The sequence below is a fragment of the Plectrocnemia conspersa genome, unplaced genomic scaffold (assembly GCF_051122295.1).
Source record: "Plectrocnemia conspersa isolate PC_06_02 unplaced genomic scaffold, ASM5112229v1 ptg000013l, whole genome shotgun sequence".
Lineage (NCBI taxonomy): Eukaryota > Metazoa > Arthropoda > Insecta > Trichoptera > Polycentropodidae > Plectrocnemia > Plectrocnemia conspersa.
In genome coordinates, this window is record NW_028277177.1 from 1469383 (window position 1) to 1482906 (window position 13524).

General features: G+C 35.0%; 2 protein-coding genes across 6 annotated transcripts in view; one reads left to right on the top strand and one right to left on the bottom strand.

Annotated features, from left to right (window-relative positions):
* enc (R3H domain containing protein encore) overlaps window positions 1-7492 on the top strand; it is a 53567-nt gene extending 46075 nt beyond the window's left edge. For 3 of the 4 annotated variants that reach the window (XM_088202161.1, XM_088202164.1, XM_088202162.1), the window contains 11 exons: window positions 866-1376; window positions 1447-1570; window positions 1638-1720; window positions 1786-1898; window positions 2250-2352; window positions 2671-2773; window positions 2850-4030; window positions 6287-6366; window positions 6443-6770; window positions 6839-6896; window positions 6966-7256. In XM_088202161.1, the coding sequence (XP_088058287.1) occupies window positions 866-1376; window positions 1447-1570; window positions 1638-1720; window positions 1786-1898; window positions 2250-2352; window positions 2671-2773; window positions 2850-4030; window positions 6287-6366; window positions 6443-6770; window positions 6839-6896; window positions 6966-7027 (2746 nt within the window). In that variant the 3' untranslated portion in view covers window positions 7028-7256. Of the gene's footprint in view, window positions 1-865; window positions 1377-1446; window positions 1571-1637; window positions 1721-1785; window positions 1899-2249; window positions 2353-2670; window positions 2774-2849; window positions 4031-6286; window positions 6367-6442; window positions 6771-6838; window positions 6897-6965 lie in introns of all 4 variants that reach the window. The other variant, XM_088202163.1, reaches the window with a different exon arrangement.
* Window positions 7493-7892: 400 nt separating this feature from the next.
* On the bottom strand, window positions 7893-11945 carry Bap55 (Brahma associated protein 55kD). Of its 2 annotated transcripts, none has more exons than XM_088202197.1 (7): window positions 11567-11945; window positions 11017-11176; window positions 10773-10957; window positions 10583-10714; window positions 10361-10514; window positions 10091-10291; window positions 7893-8182 (listed from the first exon to the last, which is right to left on the bottom strand). In XM_088202197.1, the coding sequence occupies exons 1-7, from the start codon at window positions 11903-11905 to the stop codon at window positions 8079-8081; spliced, it is 1275 nt and encodes a 424-aa protein (XP_088058323.1). In that variant the 5' UTR covers window positions 11906-11945; the 3' UTR covers window positions 7893-8078. The 2 variants fall into 2 exon arrangements, with proteins under 2 accessions (XP_088058323.1, XP_088058322.1); XM_088202196.1 differs by having other exon boundaries at window positions 10352-10514.
* Between the last annotated feature and the right edge of the window lie 1579 nt (window positions 11946-13524).

Here is a 13524-nt window from a genome sequence, read left to right on the forward strand (position 1 = left end):
AAACACAAAATTTCACATTTACTCGAAAAAACTCGTTTTTTTGGAGGATAATTTAACCCTTTGAGTAGTTAGTTATTTATTTATTATTATTTTATATTGAATTTATAGTAAATTATAGGAAAAAATCGGTGATTTATTTTACTACTTTTTTGTTTGTTTTAATAATTTATTTTAACACTACTATTATTAAATTTATTTAATATATTATTCGGCTTTTGTTTTTTTTTATATCAATTTAGAGGTTCTCAATATTTTTTATAAAATTAATATATTTTTTTTTTGTTTATGTTTATTAATTTCATACTCTTTAATATTGGTATTATTTTCTATAAAAACCATTTACATTAAATTAAATTTAAAAAAATATTATATAAATTTAATGTTTTTTATTTATCATTTCTTCAGTTATAGTAAATAGTACTTCAAAATAGTGAAATATCGAAAACCGTAAAAACAACCGATGGGTATTAATCTAAACAGTGAATTCTGCAATGAAACCTTTTCTGAAGAAAAATTCAGGCTTATCTTACATAAAGGCACTAATAATTCGTTTTATGGAACAAAGTATTTATTTAAATGCACATATCTCTTAAAATAATTTCCCGTTAAATCGCACCTGTTGTTTTGTAATATAATAATAATAAAATTGAACAATAAAAATGATGATTCATAATAATTCCAATTTTGCCGGATTGTTTTAAATTCTGAGAAATAAAACAAAACATGCATTTGAACAATAAAATATTACAAAATGCAATGTTAATCAAATCTACACATCACATTTCAAAAGCATCATAATTATTTTATTCAAATCATATCCAATTTTAAACTGCGTCAAAAATCAACGTATTTCTTTAAATTTCAGTCAAGAACCTAAAGCATCTACGAACCATCTCGAAGTAGATCAAAACTCGATGAAACCCAAAAACTCTAAACCAACGATGGATAACAACGTGAAGGAGAAACCTTTTGAAAATTCACTTGAAGTACCAAAAATTGAAGAATCGGAGCTGAAAGACACCATAATACAGGTGCAAATTAAGATGGTTGACGAAACAGAAAATTTGCAAAAGACACTCAACGAGCAGATGAGCATACATAATGCTAAGCCTTACGTCGCCGACGTCAAGAAAGCTGCAATCAATTTGCACACCTATGATCAATACGTGAGCGCGCCGCCCGAGTACAACTATTACGAGCACACCGTAGCCGATAAGGTTCACTACGAGCACAACGCCGACGAGAGACACTTGGAGAATTACGTGGTGGCGCCGTTCACCGAAATACACGGCACAAACTATTACGCCCCCATACCGCACCAGAATCAAACGCAGTACTACACTCAGGGCCCTGTCTACGAGGAGAACAATCCCGACGTAAGTGTCTCAATCATATCATATTATTCGATCGTTGTAACTGATATTTAATAATGTTTGTTTTGTTCAGGTTTATCAAGATAATCAAGGAGGTTATTGCCAGAGACCAAACGATACGATGACGCCCAACAATACGCTGCCGCATCAGCTTGCGCATCCTCATCTGATTTACGCACATCAGCCCGATGGAATCGGTATAATAGATTAGTTTAAATTCTTAAGCTATTCACGAGAGCGATCATTTATGGATTTATATTTTAGGTTTTACTCCAACAAACGAAATGTGCTATCCTCCACCGCACGCTCAGGTGTTACTGCCGCCGCCGCCACATTTTAAAATACATGTATGTAACAACTGTTTTATGAATCACTCTTTTTTGAAAATGTATTTAATGATGTTTTTCTGCAGGATAACGAAGGTCAACAACAGTATTTGACACCGACGCCCGAACAGCAACAGGCCGTCATGGTGGCTCTCGGTAACAAGCCGGAGCATGACGTATCTCCGCAACCCATATCCAAGTATATATTTATTTATTTACATATTAAAATTAGAACATCGTGATCTATACTACAATATGAAACAATATTAATCTGAACAGCTTCTCACAGATGAACATACAATGACAGCGTATTAAGAAGCTGGATGAATTCGGTCATAATCAAGTTATTATTATTTATTTAAAAAGAAACCTTTTTAAATTTCATAAAGTTTTTAGCTTTGAAAACCAAGCTTTTGGTCCATAGTCATTGTAAATATATCTGTAGAGAATTATTTTAAATTATATAAGCGACGCAGAAACACAAATGTTTTTTTTATGAATTGGTACAGTTTTTGGAAAATTTATAATAATCTGATCGTTTAAATTTCAGTTTCCCGTATGGGTATCTGCAGCAGATAGAGAGACCTCCTCCGGTCATGGCTCAAACGCCGACATTGATGGGAGTACCGCCACCTACTCCATACGGCTATCAGGTACGATTCTTCTATTACGACCCAAATTTAATGCTAACTTAAAGCTAGTAATAAATAATATAAAATAACGTAATTTAGTAGATTACATTTTAAAATATAATTCAATTAATACATACAATAAATGCTATTTATTGATTGTTACAATGACAATGCTCTCAAATACTTCCAATCTCTTCAATATTTTCTCTGTGAGTATCTAAATTTAAAAGCCATACTCTCGGAATTTAGTTCATTTTTATAATCAAATGAATATAAAAGAGGATTTATAAAATGTGTCAAGTTCACCGAAGAAAAGTATTTAAACTGAGATTTTTTCAGTATCCTGGTGCCCAAGCTTGGGGATGGACCATGCCATTTTATCCGATACAACAACATCCTCCTCTATCGGAAGAAGCTCCACACAAATATATGGTACCTCACAGTGAGTATATTTTTCAATAATTTCATCACCTGAATATATATGTACATATTCATATTTAAATACCTTATTGTTTCAGATACCTCTCTCCCACCTACGGATGCAACACCAAACGTTGCAGCTCTGCAGCCCGCCTTCTACCCCACTAACATCCTTCCGACGCAGCAGACCGTTCCTTTCTATCCTCAGCTGTATCACGCGCAAGCGGCGCCTATCTTACCCCAGCACTTGCCCGTGTATCAACAATTCATTCCGAGGCAAACTCCCGTTCTGAATCAAGAAAACTGCTCGACGCCCGGACTTCAGACCTACGACCAACAGGTGAACTATTTTAAAAATCAAGACGGAGCCTGCCACGAAGAAGCTTGCAAACTGCGAGGAAACACGAGATCGCCCAAGAACTCTAATTCCAACTCTTCGCGCACCACTCCGCTGACAAACAACAACTTCCAAGAGTTCGCCAACCCGGAGCCGAGCTTCGCACCGAACCATCACTTGATACATCCGGGCTTCATCCCCATTTATCCGCCGTATCACTATGTGGAAAATTTGCAGGCCAGCTTTGAGAACCTGCAATTGACGCCGCAAAAACCGGTCAACGATATCAGGAACGATAGATACGTGAAGAGAGAAAACGTCACGCCGCCGAAGATAATCCAAAACAGACAAACCGATTCGGTTCCGAATCTTATCGAACAACAAAATACCAACTTTGTATCGGTGCAAATTCAACCCGTAAACACCCAGGTCGCTCAACTTACAAAGAGCAACATTAGCAACATGAATAACAGACCTAAGGATAAGAAGAGGGGCTTCAGAAACTATCAAGAGGAGCAGGATATGAAGCAGCATTACGGACAAGAGAGAGACGCTAATAATAAGATTTACCCTCAGTACGGCAATCAAGACGGGCGCAGAAATCTCAACGAAGACGTCCACAAATACCATTGGAAGGCCAATAACTTCGATAACAGATTCAACAAGCAGTACGGGTCCGGAGAATTCAACACCCTCGAGTTTAAATCGAACTCGTATAGGAAGTTCAACAATAACAATAACAACGGTTCGAGGGAAAACCTCGTCCATAACTTCCCGAAGAACCTTAACCGAAACAGGATGCTGTATAACGCCGGAAATAAGGTGCAGTGCGAAATGGAGTTTCAGAAGGATAACAGGCCTTTCCACCAGCCCAGGGATTACAGAAACAATAGATTCAGACCTCAGATGAGCTTCGAAAGCGCTCTCCCGTCTCCGTCACAGGTAATTTTCTAAGGAATATTCCAATAGAATTTTCGATCTCAACCCGTTCTGCATGATTTTTTCTTTCTTTTACAAAAATATCGACTCGGTTATAGAACCTTGTTAACCCTTTGACTGCCGTGCATTAAAAATACCTCAATTTGTTTGCTTCTTATTCAAAAGAGTGGTGCAATATTTTTTTACATATTGCATCAGATCTCGGAATGTGAATGTCTTTTAACCCCCGTTAATTATTTGTTCGCTTCGTTTTAAATCTTATCAGTAGATACCGTACAAGAATTTGCAATATAAATTTAGATAGATTACACTGTACAATATTTTTGCCAAAAATACAAGATATAGAGTTAAATGCTGTATAAGTTTTTAGATTTATCTTTATGGCAAAAAAAATGTTGTAGAATGTTATCGTAAGTTCATGATTAGAAGGTACTGGATTCAAATCACAAATTAAATTTTTTTATTGAACTTTAATTAAATAAATAAGTTTTCAAATTTTTGAAAAAACACTAGTGGCTCTTAATTTTTTTTCATATTAAAGGTCTTTAAAACAAATCTTGTTATTTGATATATATGATTATTATACATACTTAAAAATATTTCTATTTTACAATATTTATAAAAATAGTGGTTCTTAACTTTTTATTTCATTTTTTAGAACTTAGCTTTAAAAATAAATTGTTTCAGTATTTTAACTTTGATTAAAAAACATTTATGATTATACTTTAGAATATTTTAAAATTAAAAGTTATTCAATATAAAGCTAATGATTAAACCTGAATTTTATTTTAAGAAACACACTATTGGCTGTCAATTTTTTCATTTTAAATTTCAAGTCAACATAAACGAAGAATTAAATAAAAATAAATAAATTCAAAAAATCCGCTAATCTTAAAAAATCGAAAAACCATCAGTATTTTTTTTTAATTTTAAATATTTTTATATTAGATTATACTCTAAAATATACATATTTTTGAAACTTCAGGAAATATCCAGTGATTCTCAATCTTTTTTTAAAGTCATTAGTAAAATGTTTTATTATTTAGCAGTAATTAAATATGTATGATTATATTTAAAAATATACGTATTTTAATTATTTAGAAAAAATCACCAATAGATATCTGCCGATTTTTAAAAAGTTAAAAATAATAAATTCGATTATTGAACTATGTAAAATAAATATGATTATAATTAACACTACGTTTGCTGGTATAAACCCATTAATTTAAAGGGTGTTATTAAAAAAAGGTATATAGTGATCAGATTTTCAAAAATAAAAATAGTGTAAATATATTTCCATCTTTCAAATATAAAAGTCGTAAAAAAAAACAGAAAAAAATACTGATTCAAATCAAAAACCTGTCAATTTGACGGGTGCCGTAAATCTAGTGTTAAAAAATCACTAGTGATATCGTTTTTTTAAATTTAAGTCTTGAAAAAATATTTTATTAAACTCGATTTTAATTATTTTGGAAAATCTATATGATTAAACTTGAAAATATGACAATTAAATTATTTTTGTCTAAAATTTAATTTGTTTAAAATAAATCATATTATTAAACAATAATTATGTTTTAAAATATTCATTAATCTTTTAAAAAAATGGGAAAGTACGCCAGTGGTTCCCAACAATTTCATTTTCATTTTAAAATTTTGTAAAAAAATAATTGTTTTAATTGTTGAATTTACATGAATATATTTTTTTTCATTTTTAAATATAAAATATTGAAATGGCCATTCTTTTGCAATAATGTTTAATCACGCATCGTTCTTTTTTGAATAATATATAATCACATATTTAAATGTTTTGGAAGTTAATATATAATACTGACCCAAGCTGCCAGAGATTCCGTCGATTGTAGCTGTATTTAAATTTGCTTAGCTAATTAACTTAAAGCAAGAACTAATAACACCAGTTTTCTAAAAATGTGATCTATGTTCACAACGATCTGATTTAATTCAGATTTTTCATACCAATACTATCTCGCTAAGAGTAATTTTGCTATACACCCCTAATCAATAATAAGCAAGTCCGAATCGTCAATGCTAATCAACGCGTATGATTAAAAATCATGCTCGTGTTTGTTTAACAATATAATTTTTTCAATTTGCTCGATATTTATTTATTTGTGCATTTTAATCTAAATAAGTTTTCACTTACGCTTGCTTATTAGTTATATAGTACTTCTTTTATGTCGACTGTTTTTGCATGAGTTAGTTAATTTTTTCAATGTGATTTAAAAATTGATAAATTTTTAGATCACTCCAACGTCCGTAAACGCTCCGCCGGTCCCGTGGGCTACTCGAGTCCCACCGCCAAATCTATTCAACGCTCCGAAGTTAGTTTCGATCGTTGTCTATTCGATTCGCTCGGTGTCGATTAGAACGGTATTAATTTGTCCGCTCGCTTTGCAGCATCCTCCGGGACAGTTCTGGAACCCCCAACAGCCGCCCCCCTTCGTTGCCCCCGTCGGGCCGGCCGTCCAGAGCAAACGAAAGCCCCGCCCCTTCCATCGCAATCGCAAACCCGGCAATCAACAGAGGCAGCCTGAGCCGAGTCAACTCGCTGGAGCTGTGCATCGCGCAGCAGAGGCTCGCGGACCAGCAGAGCCTCATGGGCCTGCCGCTGGCGACGCCGAACCCGATCATCTACCAAAGGACTCAAACGCTGCAAAATATAACGAACGGAGGAATGGGCCTACTTCAGACGCCGCCCTTGAACAGACAGTTCTTCTTCAGACAGGTGAGGAATAGTTCTCCTCGACGATGCAGTCGTAATGAAAATGATTTTAACGCGTGTCTTCCGTTCAGGTGCCTTGGCTGAGAAGACCGCCTCCCGGCCCTGCACTGTTCGCCCCGGCGCCGCCCAGTAACTATCCCAAATTTCACTAAAACTATCCGACGAGTGTCAGTTCGCTCAATGAACGCTTGATTCCAGTGCCGAGCCAGATGCGGGCGAGGACGCCGAGATACAACCAGCCTCGCACGCAATACCACTAACACCGCCCAGTGCGAACTTAACTATAAGGACTGTTGGACATTGATTGGCAGAGTGAACTTGTTGAATGTTATAAAGTTGTTATGTTTTTTAATTTAATTTCTCGGCCAAATTGTTGACACGTACGGCGAAACCTCGGCCATTTAAAATCGCATTTATGATTTCACCGATTCGATACTTATTTCTCGAGGTTTCACTATATACACATTATTATAAATCGAGCGTACAAAAGTAAACTAAAGCTTGTAATCCATCGTTGTATGTAATTTTCAAAAGTGCATCCGATGCATTGATCGAGGACCACCTTTATATAAAACGACGTTCATGGAAGATTTTATGAGAAACGATACATATATTTTCAATAAATATTTATGTATACAATATATACGTGACTATCGACACTGCCTTTAAAAGGTTCTTTTACATGATTTGAAACATTACATGCGTCACGCACAAACGCAGAAAAATACTAAACGAGCGACGAGATATGTCATTTGGCGATAAGCACAAATTCGAGGACGACCCTTAGACGAAACAATTTTATATTTATCGAAAACATAAATGTACACCCGCATTAGTTCTAAAAATAAATAATCATCAGTGTTATATGTACGTCTTATGAGATTGCAACTCTTCCTTTCGCCGCAGTGTCACACAAATATATATATTCCAACCATTCCTACTTCCATAGTGTACATTTGGTGTTTCTTCCATTTGTTAATTGTTTAATTTAATAAATGTTTAATATACATATATATATATATATATATATATATATATATATATATATATATATATATATATATATATTATATGAATCGTATCTGAATACATTGTAAGTTTTATTTAAAAAATAAATAAAAAAAATTGGTATACGAATTATTTTATTTGGACGCACCCCTATGTTTAGAAAATATTTTGTAAAAAAAAAAACACATTAGTTGTACTTGACATGTCGAATTAGACGATCACAGCATTATGCACACTCGAATCAATCTCACACATATACGCAATGTCTGAATATAAACTGTAGATAGTTTTCTAATTGTTTTACTACGGACACTTTCGTTCCACTTGGCCTTTGCCCGCTTCGTCGTACTCTTGGGAAGAAATCCACATTTGTTGGAATGAGCCAATTGACGCTAATATGGAACCGCCTGAAAAAATATAAATTAAAATTAGTAAAACTCTTACTATCTAATAGATTATAGTGTAAATAGCGTCCAAAAATATTAAAATCCATTATTCCATTGGTGTATTTTCACCTTCATTGACGCCTATTATCCAGCCTTCACGTCACTTAAGAAATAAATTGTTTTTGTCATATAGTTTTTAAAACAGGTATCATTTTGTAAATTAATTAGGTAATGATATTTATAAGAAAGGCATACATGACATAACCTCAAATATAATATTTTTTAGAGGATAATTTAAATGAGCAATATATAAAATAATTGTTCCATAAAACGATTTTTTTGTGCATTACATGACAGATCAGGTGCGAGCGAGCATTTGTAAGAATAGTGAAAACTTTATGAATAACTCCGCAAGAAATCCTTTTCTGAAGATTTACCTTACATAAATGCACAAACAATATTTGTATTATGGAACAAAGTATTTATTTAAATGCGCATATTTCCCAAAATAATTCCCTGTTAAATCACACACCTTTTTTAAGATTTTTAAGAATAACTTTTTTTCGTTTCCTGATTGATTCTCCACAAATATAAATATTGACATATATGCCGTTGATTTTGAAAATGGGGCAAGTCCATTTTATTAAAAAATGGGGTTAGAGCTAATTTTCATTAAAAATTATCTTAAAATTTGTTTTTAATCAATTCACAATCATATCTATTAATAACTGTGTTAATTTTTTAATAGTAATTTATTTTGGTCAATGATATTAATTTTTTGTTGATTTTGAAAGTAAGGCAAGTCCACTCAATATTCATAGTACATTCCCGACGATTATTACAAATTAATACAATCATGTCGCAAACAAAATCCATTTTTACTACACAAAATGAATTTTCACAATTTTATTCAACCAAACCCTAGAGGAGGCAATTTTGAAATGTACCAAAAATATTGATGGCGAAACTGTCAACTGGCTGAAAATATTCTGGATACGAGTTTTAAAAAATACGCCATACAAATTGAATTATAAAACATCAATAGAAAGTGATTCACAATTTAAAACTATCGCCAAAACAGGGTAGGCCAAAGATTTTCGACAAAATAACATTGCCATCTTTAAATGGAAAAACTAGGCCCATTACTGAAGAGAAATTAGAGATATGATGTACATCACCCATACATCATGGGTACTTCAAAAATTTGCACGATCTTAACTTTAAAAAATTAATAATAATAATATTCTTTTAGGTATTTTGTTATGTTGTGTGTTATGTATATAATTATCATATTTTTCCTTTTTGTTGTTCACTCTTTTCTATAAAATAATATTAAGCTTTTTGTTTAATGCACCTATTCGAAAAAATTATGAAGCATTGAAATAAAATAGAAAAGGAAAGAAAAAAATTATTCTATTTTTTCATATTACTTTTTGAAATTTAAATGAAAAAAGACTAAACAATATAAAATAAGTCTATTATTGCTTATTAATATTTTTAAATAAGTTCAAACGCAAACCATTAATTATCCAACAATAACATAATACAGACTTGTCCCACTTTCAAAATCAACGGCTCATATATCGGTCAGCAAATCTTAATGGACAAACAGTATGGTCTTCGTTTTACACAATCCACAGTCATTTATCTTTAATCCTACTCGACGTTGGTGACTAAATATTTTGATATGGGAGTTCAAGTGGATACCATCTTTGAGTTTTGAAAAAAGCCTTTGACAAGGTTTGTGTTTACATTGTCAAGCATTTCTTCAAACTAATGAAGGGTACTGTGGACAATCCTATTCTCGAGAATTTCCAGCTTAAGTTCCAAAACAGCTTCTTAATACGCTGTCATTATGCGTTTTTAATACAATGTATTTATATATTTTTGAACCGCTACATTATATAATAGCTAAATTAAAAAATGTACCGATCCACGCTCCGAATCGTCGCTCGGCTGAACCGTTAGCCGCTATTGTTTTTAATCTAACCGAAGACGGCGTTCTGGTAGCCAAATCTCTCGCTAATCGTTCAGCCCATCCGTTGGCGAGAGTGCCTCCGCCTGTAACGACTACCGAGCCCCACATGGCGGGTCTCATGTCGATGTCGCATAACCCCACCGCAGTTTGTACTGGAAAAGAAGACATTCTTTAACAACCACCGAATTGCTTTAAAAATATGAAATCCTCACCGGACCCACCGATTTGCGACGCCCCCACCATTTGGTGTTCGAACAAAGTTTCCGCCAAGCGGAACCTCTCGGGTCCGAAGTCTTGATGATATCCGCACGGCAGCTCGTAATGAACGACCGGAACGCTGGCTGCGACTCTCTCTTCGTAAGGCGACTCGGACACCTATATTACATTTCACGATCGATACAAACTCATAAAGCGAATTTGTAATGAATAAAGTCGAACCTAACCTGTACTACGGTATGCGTAAAATCGTTTAAAACCTGCCTCGTCATATATTCTTGCCAAGACGCGGTTAAATTCTCGGGGTACTGTTTCAATACGTAGCGGGGCTTTTCTTTCTCTCTGACGATTTCTTTACTCTAAAATTATATTTATATTAGAAACGTGTTTATAACGTTTTAAAACACTAAAGCTCACTTGTATATAAGTAGCTGGTATCAAAGGTGCTCCGATATTGGTCAACAAGTTTCTAGCCTGCTGCGCCAGATGATCGCCCCCGAGCGAAGATCTCACAGCTGCCGTCACTAAAGCGTATCCGTCTAAAACTGGGACTGCAGATGTGTGAGTAGCTCCCGAATCGACCACTAAAGCGGTCGATTTGCCTGTAAGTGATATTCCGATAAGATTTATGCAGTTTAAAAATAAAAATAATAAAAGGTACCGTTCGCGAAAGCTGCGAGGACAGCGTTTTTGACGAGGAAGAAAGCAGGTACGTTGTATTTTTCAAACATGAGTTCGGCGAGTTTCTCTCTGGACGCTCGAGGTGCCCACGGTGCTTCGGAGAATAGAGTCGGATGGTAATCGCTTGACGATTTGATTATCTAAAATAAAAAGTAGAGGTATTCAAATAATCAATAATAAATGTTTGAGTGATGATTTTAAGTTTGGATAAATTTATTAAATTTATTATAAAAAAAATCATTAAGTGATTCACTGAGTCGCTGGTGTTTAAGTGGATAACCAACTATTAGAATATAAATTAAAAGAGAGCCGGTATGAGGGTGAGCAGTCAGTAAATTGAAATTAAAAATTGTGTAAAAAGTATTTTGCATGCGGGCCAAAATTTTGTCTATTTTTTACGGCACATTCGAATAGCAGGTCACAAACGACGTTGTGGAAACCCAATTTTTTGTTTCATTCAGTGTTTTGCTGTTAGCGAAAAATGTCGTCTCATTAATAACAATACTTTTAAAAGATGATAATTGTGATACCTTGGCATAGGCGTAATCTAAGACCTTCTCGAACAAGTCCCAATTGTCGATGCTGCCGTCTTTCATGTAAGAGACGACATCGGTGTTGGGCCTGGGAACGTTGAGGAAGGTGGTGTCGACGTAGTAGCGGCAGTCGGGACTCGGAGTGACGTTGTTGTCGGTCTTGAGTTCCGGCGGTGCCACTCCTACAACGGCCGGTATCTCGGCTTTCGGCGAGTCCTCTTGGGCGTAGCCGAGCCGCAGCGAGTGGTGGCCGGGGTCCAGCACCAGGGCTCCGATCTCGTCGCCACCAAACAGCATTCCGCTGCCGGCGCCGGTGCCAGCCCCAGCGCCCGCCATTTCACCGGTGACAACTTACTTCAATATTGCCAGGACGAATATATGCATGGCGTTGCGGTCAGTGCTGCCGCTTTAAAAAATATTATTTTTTGGCCACAATTATAAAATCTACTTTTCACACACTTATTCGCTACTAAAGATATAATTTAACTTTAAAATCTTTTTAAGCAGATATGGTGTAAAAATTGAAGCATAGACATCTGTTACAGAGTGCCGCCAAGTTTTTCCCATAATGAACGAATAAATAAATATATAAATAGGCCTCCACAATATTATTTTAATAATTCACAAAATTTTGTCAGAAACGCTGTTTACCGATGGCATGTGACGGGTGGCAATTAGATACAGCTGCTGCAGTAGTATTTTTATTTAAAAAAATCTCTCGCAACAATTTATTCTTTCGAACATAAAATTCCGAGATGACAATTTTATTTTTAGTGTCGTTTTATATTTTTAAAATCTAACCTTTAGCCATTAAATATCAACTAATTTTTAATAAACACTCGATCATTATAAATCCATCGAAAAATGGATCATTTCTGTTGCATAAATGAAGCGTAGAATAAACTTCTTAAGCCGATTTTCAGTTGCGTTCTGACCGCCGACAGAGATAGTCATTCTATCAGTCGCGCAAAGTGGCCACTCGTCGGGGGGTAATCCCCGCTGACTAACGGCCGTCAAAGGCTGTGTCGCGAATGCGAATATTCTACCAGTTTGTACGATTTGAGCTGACTAAATTATTGATAACGCTCGCGAGTGTTGTGTAACCTGTGCTGTGGTGAGCCAATATTGCGTCGTGTCAAATAGTTCCGGTGCAAACCATGGGACGTTCGCGGGACCCGTCTCCCGCTAATAGCTACCAGGATAACATGGAAATATTATATATGGATGTCGTTAGCCAATTAAGGCTAGAAATAGAAAAATTACGCTGCGAACTCCTCGAGGAGCGGAGAAAGCGACTAGAATTAGAAAATGTAATAAAAAATATAGGAAAAAACTCAAAAAAAACATCAATAATAAAACCAAAGAAGAATCTTAAGAAGAAGTAAAAACTAAAATCGCTTCATTAACGTCTGCGACAGCGCCAGCGCCTTTACCTATAGAAACCACCTCAAAAATGATTGCATCACATCCTATAGTTACGAAAGTCGTGAGTCATCCGGTTAAAAAGATAGCACGACCTAGCACTCCAACTGAAACATTGTTCGAACCCATGGTTCAACCAGTAAATACTCAGTCGTCTGACCCTAGTCAAACTAATTTCTCAAAACCTCCTCCAATAATTTTGAATAAGCCATCTGACTTTAAAGCTGCCAGACAAACAATACTAAATAACGGCCTATCGTTTACATCCGTACAACGCACTGACTGTGCCAAAATTTTCCCTTCATCAGTAGACGAGTTCCGTAAAATTACAAAACTACTTGAAAGTAGAGAATTCTCCTTTTACACCTATACTCTTCCAGATGACAAACCCTTACGTGTGGTCATTCGAGGACTCAACGCAGAATACTCCTCTTCGGAAATTAAAGAGGAGTTAGTCAATCTTGGTTACGATGTAGAAAACGTCACTCAGCTAGTTAACCCATTAAAAAAAACCATGCTTTTGTTCGTGGTCT

What these genes read in the sequence shown, in the direction of transcription:
- Bap55 (XM_088202196.1), bottom strand. Translation starts at nt 11,905, where the DNA reads ATGGCGGGCGCTGGGGCTGGCACCGGCGCCGGCAGCGGAATGCTGTTT. An exon ending in TAGATTACGCCTATGCCAAG is followed by an intron (nt 11,177 to 11,566) that starts GTATCACAATTA and finishes TTTTTATTTTAG; the next exon opens with ATAATCAAATCGTCAAGCGA. An exon ending in ACGATTCGGAGCGTGGATCG is followed by an intron (nt 8,183 to 10,090) that starts GTACATTTTTTA and finishes ATATTTTTTCAG; the next exon opens with GCGGTTCCATATTAGCGTCA.